The sequence below is a fragment of the Ovis aries genome, chromosome 26 (assembly GCF_016772045.2).
Source record: "Ovis aries strain OAR_USU_Benz2616 breed Rambouillet chromosome 26, ARS-UI_Ramb_v3.0, whole genome shotgun sequence".
NCBI lineage: Eukaryota > Metazoa > Chordata > Mammalia > Artiodactyla > Bovidae > Ovis > Ovis aries.
Genome location: NC_056079.1, coordinates 33202044 through 33220123, shown reverse-complemented (window position 1 = coordinate 33220123; position 18080 = coordinate 33202044). Strand labels below are relative to the sequence as shown.

General features: G+C 37.6%; 1 protein-coding gene across 2 annotated transcripts in view; it reads right to left on the bottom strand.

The window, feature by feature from the left end:
• The window catches only part of ADAM9 (ADAM metallopeptidase domain 9), a 96742-nt gene that overhangs the window by 73286 nt on the left and 5376 nt on the right, over positions 1-18080 (bottom strand). For both annotated transcript variants that reach the window (XR_003587124.2, XM_004021791.5), the window contains exons 2-4: positions 11527-11624; positions 8681-8739; positions 962-1040 (exon numbers count right to left, since the gene is read on the bottom strand). Coding sequence is in view for 1 of the 2 variants with exons in the window: in XM_004021791.5 (XP_004021840.1) it covers positions 962-1040; positions 8681-8739; positions 11527-11624 (236 nt within the window). In the remaining variant the exon portion in view is untranslated. The remainder of the gene's footprint in view (positions 1-961; positions 1041-8680; positions 8740-11526; positions 11625-18080) is intronic.

The window sequence follows — 18080 nt, the reverse complement described above, 5'->3', positions numbered from 1 at the left end:
TTAAACTGCTCTACTATTTTGCTGTTCAACACCAGACAAACAATAAAAGAAGTAAAACAACACACTTTTCAAAAAAATAAAACAAACAAACAGAACACTAAGATAAAAAAATCAGAAAATTGGCCAGAAAAGAATAGGTCTAAGCCAGCATTGCCTTTTTTTAAAAAAGTCTTATAAATAATCTAAAATAAAGCTTTTGCTTTCTATTTATTTGAAGAGTGCTGCAAAAATACAAAACTAACACAACTCCACCTAGCAAAATGTAACAAAACTCAGGGGAAAAACAATACATGCTTAACAGAGGTAAAGATTTCTCCTGAAAACTATAGCAAAAAAAATAATAATAATAACAGGTAACATCTAACTGCCAAAAGGGACTTTAAGACATTCTTTCCAACTAAAATTAGAAGTGCTTATGCTCTAAATAAATAATACATAAAGCCAAAGTCAACATCTGTCAATTATTTCACATATTCCTCCAGTTCCATCTTCAGGAATACTCTGTTCTCTAATGCAGAGAGGACCACACTTCTTTATAAAACAATTATCAACAAAAAAGTAGAATATCTAATAGCAAACAAGTTCTTGTTCTTTACGTACTTATGGTAAGTCAAATGGTTTAATAAGAAGTTGAGATGTGCTTTATTCATCAAGTTTCAGCAAAATCAGAAATCAAAATATAAATCAAACTTTTCCCCTTCATGATCAATAGGGGTTATCATTAAGTAGAAGATTATTTTCCTGGTCTTTCAAAAAAACACTTGACCTTAAAGAACGAGCAGAGCTATAAGGTACAGTTTAATCTATGTCAATGTACCCACCACTCCCACCCCAGGACAGCACCATATATTATCATATCAAAGGATGCCCTCAGGTAACAGTCCAGAGCAGGTGAGGAGAATGCACTTTAAAATTATAATTGTTTTAAATTCTGTATATAGTCAAGAGGAAAATAAATTACCTGTGTATTAGGGTAGTCAGAGATCAGAGCCCCTTTCTTGTTGTAGGTATAAACTACAAAATCTTTGGGTAAAAGGTCTCTGCAAGAAGAATGAAACACACCATATAAGATTATTTTATCTCTTTACAGCTAAGAACACAACTTTTATAAGACATTCTTCATAGAAGAGATGAGCAAGAATAAAAACATTCACCTGATAAACTGCTGTTTAAAGAGGGAGCTGCCATAAAACATAAAGCCTATGAATGGACTTGCATCTGAAATCGTGTACATTCCAATCAGAAAGAAATGTTTGAGCTGCTCATCTGTTCTCATGGTCATAAAACACTGGTTGCAAAAAAGCATTTGTAAAGTCCTTTAAAGTTTTCTGATTTGTCTCATAGGAAAAGTATAAATTTGGTTATATGGTACATCATATTTCCAGAAGAAAATAAATTATTTTACCCTCTTTTAAATGTCCTGCATAAAGAAGCAGCACTCATTGCGTTTAATCTCTAAGTACAGGTCCATTATTTAAAGAAGCAATTATTGCTGATCCTTGAATCTTCCTCCCATGTTAAGGGAGATCTGCAGTGTAAACCACACGTGCAAAGACAGGGTTAGCTTTATTACAAAAAAATAAAAATAAAAATCCAATGACACTTGTTGAAGACAGTAAGGTCAACTTTATTATCAATGTTAAGTATAGAGACCACTGCAAAGAGATTTTACAGAGGGTTGGGGAGAAAGAGCAGGCTCAACTGCAAATACAGCATGGGCAAGTGGGAATTTTTAGCCAAGGAGCACAGTAGGGGGTCAGTGGATGGAAAACTCCTAAGAGGAAACATCAGGGATGAGGAGCATTCTGGCTAAACCAACCTAACAGATTCTTGCTGAAGACAGCCAGAGTAACCAGACATCACTGGGCGGGGAAGTGGGGTGGAAGATAAAGAACTTGATCTGACATCCAGAGTGATCAGATATGGGGGAGAGAGGGGAAATTCTTTCTAAAACTAGATTTTACAACAAACCACACTGATAGGGCTTGGAGAAGGTTCTGGAACTTGACTGAACTTTGGTCAAGCAAAAAACCTTTGTCAATCTCCTCTCTTGTTTAAGGAAAGAAATTATATTCTTCTTTCCTCTGAATAACACAAGCCCATTTCCTCATTCAGTTCTCTTTTGTTCATTACAGACCAGCTGAATCATCTGTTGGAACTTGGTAGAAGGGGATATTTACTGGGTGGAGATAGCAGTCAGGCGGTTAATGAGGGGAGTAGCTATGAAAACAAAAGAAAAACAAAGTTGAATAGTTAGAAACTGAGTTTCGGAGCTCAGTGGGCAGCCATCAAGATTTTTTTTAAACTTGAGCTTAGAGCATCTTCGAGCTTCCCTGGTGGCTCAGAAGGTAAAGTGTCTGCTTGCAATGTGGGAGACCTGGGTTCAATCCCTGGGTTGGGAAGATCTCCTAGAGAAGGAAATGGCAACCCACTCCAGTACTCTTGCCTGGAGAATCCCATGGACGGAGGAGCCTGGTGGGCTACAGTCCATGAGGTCGCAAAGAGTCAGACACGACTGAGCGACTTCACTTCCACTTTTTTTTTTTAAATGTGGCGTGTATTTTATTTTTTTAAATTTGTTGTTTTTTTATTTTACTTTAAACAATACTGTATTGGTTTTGCCATAGGGCATCTTCAGATGGTACAATGAAAGCAGCACTGGTCACCTGACAAATTTTCCTGGTTTGAATGTCACTAGTGACAGCATCAGGTATTCTGATGAACTTCCTGAGTGGCCCACACCATAGGAGGCAAAAAGATTGCCTACATGTGATCTGTTGAAACAGCCTTTTTTTGAAGGCTCCATCAATCTTCCAACTACAGCTTAGAGTTTCAAGAAAAGGGCGATTTTAGTTCTCAATGACTCGAAGTCAGAAAGGATAAAAATTGGAAATGATAACTTAGACAGTTATAGCCAGATACTGAAGGAAACTAGAAGAATTCAGGATTTGGTAAAGCTGGCAAAATATGCAAGATGAAAGCAGCAATGGTTCACTACAGGTTTCCACTGAAACAAACAAGAAAACCCCACATTCTCTCTATAGTCACCCCCATTTCTGTGAAAGATAAAGTAAGACTAATTTGTTTGCACAAAGTCTGGTCTCATTAAATTTGGCCTAGTTATCACATAAGTACAGTAAAAATAGTGATTGACCGTATAGTATTTCATTTGAATTTGCTTTGCTAGAGCATTTCAGAAGGAACCAAAGACGCCTAAGGCTAGGAAGCCAAGTCAAGAACTTGCCACCAGATATGCCTACAATCTATATATTTGGATAAACTCTCTTATTGAGGTCCCCTAAATATCCTGAGGTTCCTGGCCCTGCCACAAGTGATCTTCCTTACTCACCTGTAGGGCAAGAAATCCTGTAAGCCAGAACAAGCCAGTTTTTCCAAGGGGAGGTGTATAGACAATTGCCTTCTTAAAGTCAACCTTAGTTCCTTAAAGCTATCTGGTCATATCTGATTCAAAACACATCATTCCCAAATATGACATTACAATCAAAGCCTTGGTAATAAAACCAAGGTTTCCAATTGTTTCCTGTTACTACAAGGGCAGATTTTTAACTGACTTATGCAAATAACTTATACTGCCATGAAAAATAAGATGTGTTAACATATCAAATAACCCTTATTAGTTCAGTATCCCTTTTTGTAAGGAGAGGCAAATCCTTTGAGATTTTCCAAGATCCATTTGAGAAATCTCAAAGTTAGTTTGAGGTCAAAAAGACTCCAACTAGAACTTGATTTGGGGAAACTGTCAAACATGCCAAAAGGTTTCAACATTTGACTAAACTGGATCACAAGTGTCACTGTGAAACAACAAACACTTAACTGCCCATTCAGCCAAAGTCACAATTAAAAAATTTCAAAGACAAACACAGAAAGCTACATAGTTATTTTAAAAAAACAAAACTCTTAGTTCTCTTAATACTGAGAAGATTTGGTTTTCTCACATGATCAAAGACCTGATAAACACGTGTCACATAGGAAATTATCTTAAAACACATCTTATCTTCTCAAGCTATGTACTTAAACATAAAGAAAAACAACTAAACCAATAATCTAAGGAAACCTTGTTTTAATAGAAAAAGAAAACCAAATTCTGGTTTTGCATTAATGTACTATTAATACTAGGCAAATTAAACAAACAAACCAAAAAGCCTTACAAATAAATCCATCCAACAGTAGCCAATTTTGACCACACAAGGAAAGATTCTTTTTCCAAGGTCCCTTTTCCACAAATTTTTTATATCACTCAGTTTTTGTTCCACATTTTTCTTCTTTTTCATTATGGAACAACCATTTATTCTACTTTGGGACAAAATTATTCTCTTTTTCCCTTAGCAAAACATCTTTTATATCCTTTCTTATCAAAAATATACCTTATTTTCCTTGCATATAGTTTGTTTTCTTTACCTTTATTATTCTTAAAAGCTTCATTTATGTATATTGATTAGATTTTAGTCGTTAGTAATCCTAATTTTCCTAATCCAATTTTTCCTAATTGCCTAAAAAGCAGGCAATTGCAAACTGTCTGCTACATGCTATTATTCTGTAGAAAATTTATGAATACATTATTTCATAATTTCTTGAGATGTATCTTTTTCATAGTATAATTTCTCATGCTTATCAAGAGACACAAATATATTTAGCTTCTCTATACCACATAAAAACAAGATGCCAAAGTAAATAAAGTTAAATTTCTCTTCAGCAATTAATATTTCAATATTTTATCTTATTTAGAAATTATCTAGTCAATGATTATCCATCTTTAACTTAGTATAGCTTTTAGGTTTCATGTTATGAAAAAAAATTTTGAAACTATTTTTAAGGAGACATAAAACTTAATTAACATTGAAAAGTTCACTTACTAACTTCTATGCCACTTACATCTATTTATTTTATTTGTTCTGAACAATTATTCTTGAATGAGTCATGAAAATTTCATGAGCCAGTAATTAAACAAAGCTAGCTAGCGATCCATCATCTTAAGTTGTTTTTCTTATTGACAAATCAGGCAAGTATCCAAAAAAAAAAAAATCACAAAAGCAAAAAAAAAAAATTATATATTTATGGTTCCTCCTCCTTTGTTTTTAACTGCCATGCTTGACATCAAGCAATTCTTTTTGTATTATATATCTTGTTCTTTGGGTCGATTTATAATTTATAATCTTAAACATCTGAGAGAGATAACATAAGCTTATCTGAATAGTAAACAAAGGTAGAAAAAATTGCATATCTGCATTACATATTTAATACTAACAACTCTGAAGTTGTCAGAGTTTATCAACAATTGTATCTACACTATAAAAACCAGCAAAAAGATTATTCAAGATGATGTGAACTTAAAAAAAAACTTGGGTTTGTGTCTGTATTCCCAAGAGTTTTAAGAAAATAATTTATGTAAGTGCTCATTCCACCTCTAAACCTATTTGAACTGGATATTAAGGGATTTTATAAATTAATGTGATTCATTTCCAGCAGGAATAAACTATCTCACATGTATACATACACATAGACATATATAAACATACAGACAGACACAAATAGAAAACATGGTTTTCGTTTTAAAATTTTAGCCATGAGTTAGTAAAGCAGCAATATAATCTCACTGGTTTATCTCCACTTTGTATTTTCAACTGAACTGACTCTGGCAAATAAAACAAGTTAACGCTAAACCAATCAAAAGGATTCTTACTGAAGACAGACCATGGTGATCAGACATCACCTGGGAAGGATGGTGGAAGATGAGGAATTCGATCAGATACTGAGGGTCAGGGGGTTCTTGCTAACCTCACTTAGCAGGGTTCTTGCTAAAACCAGATTCTCCAACAAAGTGTACAGATAGGGCCCAAGAGAAGGTTCAGTAGCCTGACCAAAGTTAGGTCAAGCAAAGGCTCTGCATCCTTCACAGAACTGGAGCAGCAATATACTTATCTTCAGGGCTTATGGACAAGTCAGGGATGCAAGGTGCCAGCTAGTGGTTTACAATGCGACTCTTAAGGCTCTAAATCTCCAGGTGTCTAGACTGTTTTAAGAGATGGAGAGATGGATGGTTGGCATGGTGTTTAATCAGTTACACAGCCTGACTTCAGCCACGTGACCAGTGTGGTATAAAACAACCCCCTTGGTAAACACGTGCCTGGGCTACCCTGAAAAGGTGACGATTCACTCATATCTCAGTGATGCGTAATCTGAAGACACATGCACATCTGTACAACTGAGAAAGGACCCCAGGGGACTCTGCCTGGAAGTTCTTGAACCTTCGATGATTTCCTCTGCTGTCTTCGTCCTGAGTCCTGTCCCCTTTACCTTTATGAAAGTCTCTCTGAGTGAGCACGGGAGGAGCCTGTGGCGTCCTGAGTCATTTCAGTTATCCAACCGTGTTCAGTCGCTGCCCCATCTCTCCTCTCTCCCTAACATATACACACTCTTTGCTCCCTCTGGTGGTGAATTTAGAGAGAATAAACTGAAGAGGGTACTTGGCCTTGCTCTGCCCTTCTTCCTCCTTAGAAGTCACTGCCTGCCAGTGGGAACGAACTCCCCCGTGCTCCTCTAGGACAAGGACTGCCATGGTGCACAGCACTGATGTGAGTGGCTGAATCTGCCTAATCCAGGGTTCAGGACTCACAGGTCCATTGGGCTCTCGTTCTCTGGTAAATCCCCTAACCCAGCCCTCATCAACCATGAGAGGGATATTTTAACCTTCTATCTAACTCACTCCTTTATTTTATCTTTAAATTTTTTCAGCACAAGGAGAGGTGTGCTATCTTTTGCCACACAACACCCGAGTCCCAGCCAAATACCCCAATGTAAGCCATTATGTACATCCCTCTGTAAGGAGGCTTCATTGTTTTCACCAAGAGATTCATGGTCCAAAACAAGTTAGGCCCTGGGAGGAAAAAAGTAAGCACTCAAACAGACTCACTTCTTCACTCAGAGCCATAATAGGCTATCTACCCTAACTCTTTCTCACTAGTGATCAATAGCTTTGATGACTGCTTCTCGAAGACATTCAAAGACCTGGCAACTCTCAACAAATGCCTGGAAAAGTACTATTTGCCCCCCCAATTCAAGAAGCATAGGAATGTAGACACAACATCACACACACACATATACATCACTAGACTTCAGGTCAAATAACTAGAATATGTGCCCCTTTCACAAACTATGTGATGCTGAGTAAATCAAGTAAACTTCCTGAACCCTAGCATTCTGAGTATGAAGCAAGGGCCACAAGACTCCTCTATTATCAAATTGATATGATAGTCTAATAAATGACATACAGTTGAGGAAAATGTTTTATAAGCTGAAGCTAGGCAAATATAAGAAATGTTATTATGTTGATATCATTTTAATTTGCATTTCCTATAGAAAGAGTAGAAAATATTTATAGCTATTAAAAATTCTTGTATACAGTGACATCATTACATTGGAGACAAACTGGACCTCAGGAGTTCTGAGAAAATTAATAAGTAATACAATTAAAAGTACCGGGTACAGTGCCCAGGACACAAAAAGCCTCTCTGTCTGAAAAAATCTGTCGCAGTGCCTAAAGCCCTGCCAGAGAGATCTCACTCTCTTCAGCTCAGCATTCTCTTCTAAGATAAAAAGTGTTATTCAAACTTGAGGGTCGGTAAAAAATTGCCCAGGATGGAAGCTTGTTAAAACACAGATGGCTGTGACACCTCCCCAAATTCTGCTTCATTCCAGGGGTGGACCTGAGAATTTGCATTTCTAGAAACTCCCAGGAGCTGCTGCTACTAGTTCTGGGAGACATCTCTGAGCAGCACTTTACATCCCATCAATCATACCTCCATGTAAAGGAGTCTATTAGGCTGCTTTTTTCTGAAATCTCTCACGAAAAGATACTGGAAGTTCAGCTTCATAAGAAAAGGGAGGACAGGGAAGGATGGGCCACAAGACAGTGGTTGGCTCAGCACAGTCAGAAGCATAGAATTTCAAAAAAGCAACAGAAGTACACAGATTACCAAGGCAGGATCAGGTGAAAATATGCCAAAACTAAAAAGGAGGGCGACAGACCACTCCTATGGACTGAACGCTTGTGTCCCCTCCAAAATTCCTATGCTGAAGCCTTAACCTCCAGTGTGGCTATACTTGGAGATGGGGCCCACTAAGGAAATTATGGTTAAATGAGGTGCTAAGGATGGGGCCCTGAGCCAATGGGATTAGCGTCCTCATAAGAAGAAACACCAGAGAGCTCACTCCTCCATCTACCCCACTTCCCAGCCAGAAGAGCCTGCATCCCAAGAAGAGAGTCCTCATCAGACATTAATGCTGGCAACTTGATCTTAGATTTCCAGTCCTGGGAGAAAATAAGTGTCTGTTGTTTAAGTCTGTAGTATTTCACTGTGGCAGCTCTAGCAGACAGATAACTACTAAAGACTTCTTTACCACCTGCTCAGTGGTTTCTTGGGCCAGTCATGATTTTAAAGTTTTCTTAAGTACAACCTTCTCTTCCTTTAATTTAGATTTATTTTCCCTTGCTCAAGTGTCAGTGGAAACGCAAAATTGTAGGGATTTTTCCATACTTCTACTCTTATTAGTCTCACCTTCTTAACAACCTACTAAGCAATATCTAACTAGAAAAGAAACCCATATAGTATTGAAAAAAGAAAAAAATTACCAAAAAGGCAAAGTAAATTAAATTTCTTACTTATTCCTTTCCAAGTGAATTATATGCTCTTTTCCTTCAGCTTGAATGACATAAGATACCTAAATGCACAAAGGAGAAAAGAACAATAAAACACTATCTTCTAAATAACTTTGCAACAACAGGTATTTAAAGGACACTAGAAATTCCATCCTGAATGAAAATAATTTGGTACTGACTGGAACTCTTTTATGAAACAACCTGAAATATGCCCATAAATAATAAAAATGGACTCTGATCATCCCTATCTTCTTTTAATAACCTATTATGGAAAACGACCTGCATGTTTATCTAAAGTCTTCTTCAATTAATTTACAATTGCGATTGAGCTATAACTTCAGGGATTATTTTTACTAAATCCATTCCTGTATTACCTATAGTGAAAAGTAATTCTTCCTTTTGTTTAAATCTAATGAACCTCTTAGTTTCAAAAGATTATCCCTTGTTCTCGGTATCTGAAAGCTAGATGAAATTAATACACTTTTATAACTTTATATCTTCACAGGACTTAACACATTTCATCAGTTCTAAACCTACTTTTTCCCCCTCACAGCTCTGTGAACATCTCTGAAATTGGGACACATCGTACAGAGGCAAAGTAGTCTAACTGGCAGCAGTCTGTTTCTTTCTTAATTACTGGCACATTAAATAACAGTGTACCTCATGAAGACCGTGTCTCAGAATCAAAGAACTGAGGTAAGTCAACTTACATATCCTCTGCTTGTGGGATCCTCTTCTCTACCTTAAACATTAAAATAACTTCCCCGTGACTTACCGTTTCATTAGCCAGAAGCACTTAATGTGATCTCTAGAAACTTAATTCTAATAAAAAAGAGAGTCATGGAGGGACTCAATGAACAATAATATTATCAGAAGTGTCCTTATTATTAGAATTAAGTAATAATTAAAATAATAAGTGATTATTATTCTCCCTACTGCTTCTGGACTCCAAGTGAACACTTTGCCAAGAAACAGCAGGATCCACTTTCCTCGGGCACTTTAGCATCTGACTCCTAAGGCTGAGACCGGATCCACGTCCTGGGGTTCTACTTCCAAATTCTGCGTGGGGACCTCCATCTCTAGAAGCTACAAAAACACCAATCTCTTTGCACAGTTTTGGCATGTGTCTTTCTATTCCTTTCTGCTCTTGGGCAAATATAGGATATAAAAACACCACTCATCTCCCCTGAGAAGAATTCTGAGAATTCATGACATTACATTCTTCCCCCAAACAGCTGCCTGCGTTGCTCATTCCCTTCCTTCTAGTCTCTGTTCTCCTACAGTCACCTTCTTAGGAAGGTCTTCCCAGGCTGTCCTAGTAAAAAAGACAAACCCTCCTACCCCTCACCCCCAGTTCCAATACTCCCCAATTCCTTGCTGCTTTAATGTTCTCACAATGATTATTACCATCTCGCCTGTGTGCTAAGTCGCTTCAGTCGTGTCCAACTCCATGCGACCCTATAGACTGCAGCCCGCCAGGCTCCTCTGTCCATGGGATTCTCCAGGCAAGAATACTGGAGTGGGTTGCCATTTCCTCCTCCAGGGGATCTTCCTGAGCCAGGCTCGAACTCACATCTCTCATGTCTAACCTGCACTGGCAGATGGACTCTTTACCATCTTAAGTAATTTCTATTATTAATCTTACAATTATATTTCTTATTTGTCTCTGTCTCTCCTCCCATGAGAATGGAAGCTCCACAGGGACATAATTCTGTCTGTTTTATTCACACTATATCCCTAGGGCTTAAATGGTGCTTCCATCTCTTTCCCGATTATTTATCAGAGTACATGTGAGACATTCACTACAATCTCAAGTATCTATGAGTGCAAAGCTGATGAAGATCATCAGAGACACGATGAAGTAGAAAAACACTGTCCCTATGCTACTAACTGAAGGGGGAAAATAACAATGAAAACACAAATTAATAAAGGTGAAACAAAATTAAAGAGGAGAATGTCCAGTTCAAAACAAAGCAAGGAAAAATTATAAACCGTTCCACTGGAAGGAGATCTTAGAGTTATATACTCCTCATTTATAAAGAAGTAAATGAAGACAAATGATCTACCCAATCCATGGTAATGCCCAGAGGGAGGGTAACTCTGAAAGTTCCTGATGTTAGCTCCAGTGTACTCTTCACTCTGCCTACTCCCTAAACAATATACAACCTATCTCACAGCTAGAAATACTTTGTCAATTCAGAGATAATAAGCTAAACTCTTTATCCTCATCACTTGTTACTGGTAAATCATAACAAAGTTAAATTATATTTCAATGAAGTTGAAGGGTTTGCAAAATCAGTTGATATCCAAATACATTATTTCTAAACTTTACAATAAGAGAAAAATAGTACTGAAAAATAATTTTTGTGCATTGTTAGTATAGTATGTTTCTTCCGATATGGCAATAAAACTCTTTTGCAAACATTCCCAGATATAAAAATACATGCATATAACACACATTCTCCAGTGTCCGTGAAGATTCAGCATACAGTACTCTACCTATCATACGCTAAGAGAGAGGTGAACTCTTGTTGTAAGAAGACCACTGTAACCATCACCAGTCAGGTAAGGGTCAGAGGTCTATGTAACCAGCATCCTATACTGGTCACTGACTTTTATTTAACTGACTATTTCACCCACTTATGTTTCAAACTGATTAATTGTCTTTAAAAAAAAAACAAGCTGCTAAGAATCAATATGTCACTTTTACTAGAATAATGTCCAATGGATACGAGTGCCATAAGCATGGATCAACATTACTCACTGAACCAATCAGTAATGAAGATAACATTATTGTCTCAAAATGAGTGAAACTGAAATACATACATATTTCTCAAGAGATAATTTACCTGCTCTGAGAAGGGCCTAGGGGCTTCTCTTCGTTCTCGAGTTAATCTCCAAGGAGTTATAATTTCATAAGAAGAGAGATGGGAGGTCTGTTGAAAGCCTACAGAATAAGGAACAACAAACATTACATAACAACTGAACCTGAAAAACTACATTCCCCCCAAAATACAACGGAAATCAAAAGCCAAATGTTCAAAAAGAGAGATGAATGTTCAAATCATGGAAAAATCATCTGACATTCTCACATTAAAATACGTAGTCTTAGAACTTCTCTGGTGGTCCAGTGGTTAAGACTCTATGCTGACAATGCAGGGGGTGTGGGTTTGATCCCTGGTCAGGGAATTAAGATTCCACATGCCATGCAGCACAACCAAAAGGTAAGAAAATTAAAAATTAGCAATAAAAAATAAAATATTCTGTTTTATATAAAGTTTTATAGGAAAATAGCAATATACCAGATAGTATAAAGGGGAAGAAATGTATTTCTTAAAAACAAGGATGTCAGCCTTTATCCAAATAGTATATACACAGCAATCATTTTCAAACAATTTTTTAGCTATAAACCCTAACCCTCTGTCTTAAAAGAAATCTTAAGATATAAACACAAAGGAAAAAAAATGCTCCTGTGGGGAAATGGAGCGAAGGCTCTGTTCACTTTCTCTCATTTCCCACCTTCACCCAACATGAATGACATCCCGAGATGGTATGGGGATGCCTACAAAACGGTCAGGGACAATAAAAGGAAAAAGTTACTTTTAATGCCTGATGTATTAACTCTAATAAGTAAACACCTAACAATGTAGCAATTATCTCCAATGAAATTACTGCTATTAATCTGTTCTAAAAACTTGAATAGTTAAAATGTATAAAAAATGAAGAACTCAGAACCATCATACAAGACTTTCTCCCAATTCCAATCTGTACAGCTCACCACAGAGTGGAATCATGGCTGAACCGGGCCTGGCTTCGAAAATCATCACTTGAAAGGGGAGAGGGGTAAACTAGGAGTGTGGAGGTCACAGATACACACCACTGTATGTAAAACAGATAGCAACAAGGAACTACTGAAAAGAATCTGAAAAAAAAATGAATATACATGCATATATATACATATATATATGAATATGAATATATATGAATATATATATATATGAATCACTTTGCTGTACACCTGAAACGCATACAACATTGTAAATCAACCATACTCCAATAAAAGCTAAAAAAATGAAAATAAAATAAAGGACCTTATGTTACTGTATGGCACAAGGAACTAAATTCAATATCTTATAATAATATATAATAGAAAATAATATGAATATATATAACTGAATCACTTTGCTGTACCCTTGGAAATAACACAGTATTGTAAGTCATCTATACTTCAATTTTAAAAAATAAGATCTACATAAAAGAATAAAAATGAAAATAAGTAAATATAACAATGAGCACAAAGTCATCTTGTTTCATTGTCACTGAAGTAATCAAGCAGGATTTATGTATAAATACAAAATTTTATTGTTAGGATCCGATTTGGTATTTCTGAAATTACCAAAGGTATTAAATAATCATGTATTATTTGAAAAATAACATAACTATAAAAAAAAATAAAGTCATCACTTAAGCAAAATTTGGACATAATTAAAACAAGCGATATAAATCCCTTAGGAAGACACACCCCCATGCTGGCATCTGATAAAGTCTCATTTTAACACTGCATAGATATATGAAAATCTTGAGGAATTAGTGTTAATTTTTTAAAGTGTAATAAGCATACTGTGGGTAAGGTTTTCTTTAAAAGTCCTGATGTCATAGAGATTCATTCTAAATATTCAAGAGCAAGATGACATGATATCCAGGATTTGCATCAAAATAATTCAGTGTGCATTTGAGGGATCAGACACATATGAAATTATATTAAAATCTGGATTATATTTAGTTATATTAAAATCTAGGTACACAGGAGTTTGTTACTTTTTTTTTTCCTTTTGGCTGCGGCATGCAGGAATCTTTGTTCCCTGACCAGGAATCAAACCTGCGCCCCCTGCAGTGGAAGTGCAGAGCCTTAACCACTGGACCACCAGGAAAGTCCCTTTTTTTCTTTTTCCTTTTTATTACTCTTCTCTCTACTGTTGTGTATGTTTAAATTTCTTATAGTAAAATAACATTTTTAAAAGTAATAATCTATAGGGAGTGGGAGGAGGGGAGAGACTTTTATTTTTACCTTCACTTCATAAACTCTGTATTATTTATAATCTCTATGAAATGTTAAAAATACAGCATGTATCCTATATATGAGACCACAGTGCATGCTAAGTTGCTTCAGTCATGTCCAATTCTGAGTGACCCTATGAACTGTAGCCCACCAGGCTCCTCTGTCCATGGGATTTCCCAGGCAAGAATACTGGAGAGAGTTGCCATGCCCTCTTGCAGGGGATCTTCCCCATCCAGAGATGGAACCCATGTCTCTTATGTCTCCTATATTGGCAGGCGGGTTCTTTACCACTAGCACCACCTGGGAAGCCCTGAGACCATGGTGCTGGTGGTTTAATTGCTCAGTCGTGTCCAACTCTTGTGACCACATGGACTGCAGCCCTCCAGGCTCCTCTGTCCACGGGATTTTCCAGGCAAGAATACCAGAATGGATTGCCATTTCCTTCCCTATGTATGAGACCATAAGGTGTGTCATAAACAAACATGGAGGTATCATAAGTAAACATGCCAAACTTGTTTAAAGCGATTACCACCATGAAATAGAACTACAGAGTAATGAGATAAGGACTCAGACTTTTATTTCCTGAACTCAAGCCTGACTGTATTGTTTTAATTTGTTTTTCTAATGAGTATTCTGAAACCCCAAATTACTGCTGAAATTAAAAGGGGAGGAAAAAAGGTGTTTCTTCAATGTAAACAAAAAAATATAAACTACTTAAAGTACTGATTATCTAGCATCTCATCATCTAATGTCTACCCATCAGTCTCATTAACTCCACATCTAGATTATGACACCTTCTACTCCCACTCACCTCCTTTCCATCCAAACTCTTAACAGTCATTCAGTCCTGAACTGCCTTATGTCCCTCAGAGGTCTCAAATGCAGATTAAAATGAAGTCTAACCTTCCACAAAACACCACTGTGCATTAAAATGTCTATAATCTTCTGGTTTGCAATTTTTAAAGAAACAATGTAAACAGGAAAATATAACTTATTTCATGTTCAATACAACACGTCACACTAACAGTTTTCAAACTCTTTACCCTGTTTGGCATAACAGCAACTAAACGGGGCTTCACATCATTACATAAAAATACCAGAAATGGATTCCAATACTCACAAAAGCAATCAAGGGCTGGTTGACATAAGGCGTCCTTATGACACACTATGACAAAATATCCCTCAGATATTTGGAGTTGTCAGTTGGGAGCCATCTCAAAAGAAATCCATGGCCTTAACAGATGCAGGTTTCAAAGCACTAAGTAAAAATATCCTTAATCCTAAATTAACTGAGGTATAGGACTATTTCCTCACCCAAAATAAACCTTTCAAGGACCTTCAGTTTTCTCAAATTCCCTTAATATTTTTGTTCTAGATCATGGTCATTTGTTCAACTACTAGGACAGTCACTCCAGAAGGAATGATAGGAATAAAATGCCTTCCATGGGTAACAGATGAGAAGCTCCGTGTGATAAAAAGTCAATCATTCTGTGCATTTATATGCATTTCCTGAGATTCTATAAATATTTCAAAATAAAAGATTTTTTAAGTAAATCATTACAGGCAGGGACATAAATGTTAGTAGGCTCAGGCAACTGTTACACTAGGAGCTAAACCATATGCAACTCAACTGAAATTTCTTTGTTACAACTCAGAAACAAAGATCACAGAGAAAAAGAAATACCTCAGAAAACATAACTACAAATGAGCAGGCACATATCTAAAGAGCTCTCACACTGAAACCTGTTAAGGTCAGGACTAATTTCCAGCCAGGACTGAAGCTATGGATTTTTTTTTTACCAAGATTGTTAGCCAAGAATGAAAATCCAATAAAGGAATATAAGACACATCCTTTCCTTCCATACACTTTCAACCACAATTCTTGTTTTGGAAAAGAAAGCAAAATTAATCATTTATCTTTTAAAGGCTTTCACAACTACAACACACCAAAATAACTTCTACACATAAGAGCTATTATTCTGTAACTGACTTCTTGGTTTTAAAATCCAAAGATCCACTTTCTGAGTGCCTTAGGAGTTCAAAACATCATGAGAAATGCACATATTACGGTTATGTCATTCAAAAATAAATATATACTAGTTGTATGAAAACCCTCCTTCCCATATTTTTTCAACACTCCTTTATCACTAGTCTGGGCTTATTTGTATTCTTTTTCCTGTTCATACCTTGCACAGATTTTCCCCAAATTCCTTTTATTCTTTAGTCTTTAATTAGTAGCCCTTTCTCATGGGAATCAAAAGACCAAGTTTCCCATGTCACTGTGAAGGACATGCATCCACATTATTTGTACTACAAAGCTTCAGCCTCAGCATTATTGACATTTGGAGCCAGAAAACTCTTTGCTGTGCGTGTTTTTCTGGCCAAAGCAGGGTGGTGAGGACCTCTACCCACCCCATCCAGAAGCTCCACCAGTGTGACAACTAGAAAATATCCTCCAGATGCCTTCTAGGGAGCAAAATCACCCCCCTCCCCCAAAAAAAACCACTGGTAGAATGGCAACCCTGGAGAAGTCAATGGCACCCCACTCCAGTGTTCTTGCCTGGAAAATCCGATGGACGGGGGAGCCTGGTGGGCTGCCATCTATGGGGTCGCACAGTCAGACACAACTGAAGCGACTTAGCAGCAGCAGCAGCAGCAGAATGGCAACCCACTCCAGCATTCTTGCCTGGAGAATCCCAGGGACAGAGGAGCCTGATGGGTTGCCGTCTATGGGGTCACACAGAGTCGGACACAACTGAAGCGACTTAGCGGCTGCAGACAGTTCACAATGCAAAGTAAAATCTTAATACAATCAGCTCAAATGTGACAGAATTTGATGCTTATGTGACCTTGTGCATATGTGACAAACGTCACATTACTAGGAAACATGGGCTGGAGATAAAAGTAAGAGTTGAAATGGAAACTTAAAATGTCCTATACTTAGTAAAAGAAGAAAAAGGCGTGAGTTAGTAGCACTTTTTCCTTCCGCTAACTCCTTAGGTATTTTTATGTACTGTGTTTTGGAGGAAGTCTGACTACATGTTGTATAACAGTATCTGTGAAACTGAGTCCCCTTACTGAGTTTATGATTAATCTCTCTATTCCAAACTCTGTCCCCTTTCTTGTCGCCTCTGACCTCAGTCCTACACTAACTGTATATATCAACCAGAGTCAGGTGACTAAGACTGCAGTTGCTGATAACACCGTTGAGGTGATGAAACTGCTGTTGTAGACACTATCTATCATTCCTGTATAAACTCAGATCATTTCTCCAGGGCAAGATGAGCTCACAGGCCTCTTGCCATGGACCACCTGGCCAGTGGATCATAAACCAGACACATTCTGACTCCCAGAACCACGATTACAAAATGTCAGAAATGACACAGTATACCAGATAGAACTCCGCTCAGTGTTATGTGGCAGCCTGGATGGGAGGGGAGTTTGGGGGAGTATTGTTGTTGTCGTTGCTGTTTAGTCGCTAAGTCATGTTTGACTCTTTTGCAACCCCATGGACTGTAGCCCACCAGGCTCCTCGGTCCATGGCATTCTCCAAGCAAGAATACTGGAATGGATTGCCATTTCCTTCTCCAGGGGATCTTCGAAACCCCGGGGACTGAACCCATGTCTCCTGCATTGGCAGGCAGGTTCTTTACCACTGAGCCACCCAGGAAGCCCAGGAGGAGAATGGATACATGAATCCATATGGCTGAACCCTTTCACTGCCCACCTGAAACTGTCAAAACACTGTTAACAGGTTATGCTACTAAGTCACTTCAGTCGTGTCTGACTCTGTGTGACCCCATAGACGGCAGCCCACTAGGGTTAGCCCCGTCCCTGGGATTCTCCAGGCAAGAACACTGGAGTGGGTTGCCATTTCCTTCTCCAATGCATGAAAGTGAAAAGTGAAAGTGAAGTCGCTCAGTTGTGTCCAACTCTTAGTGACCCCAGGGACTGGTTATACCCCCAATAAAAAAGTTAAAGTTTCTTTAAAAAGAAATGCCAGAAGATGATGATAAATTCCAGCATCTTTGCTCTTCTCCTTGAAAAAAAACTCAAAAGCCAAGCTGAAGTGGATCTGAGACTTGTCTCCCAGTCTGTACAACAAATCCTGACTTGACTGCAAACACCTGCTGTCACAGTTTGGCTATCTGTGCCCCGGGCACTGAAGTCCTTCCTCCATTATGATTGTAGACAGAAATAAGTTAAAAGAATTCTACCTAAATGCAAAGCAAACAAATGTGAACCCTCAGCCAAGGACTTTTCTCTTTTCCTTCCCAACTACTATGTCAACGAAGAGTCACCCTTAAATACTTTCACTACAGAAAATAAACCTGGATTCAACAT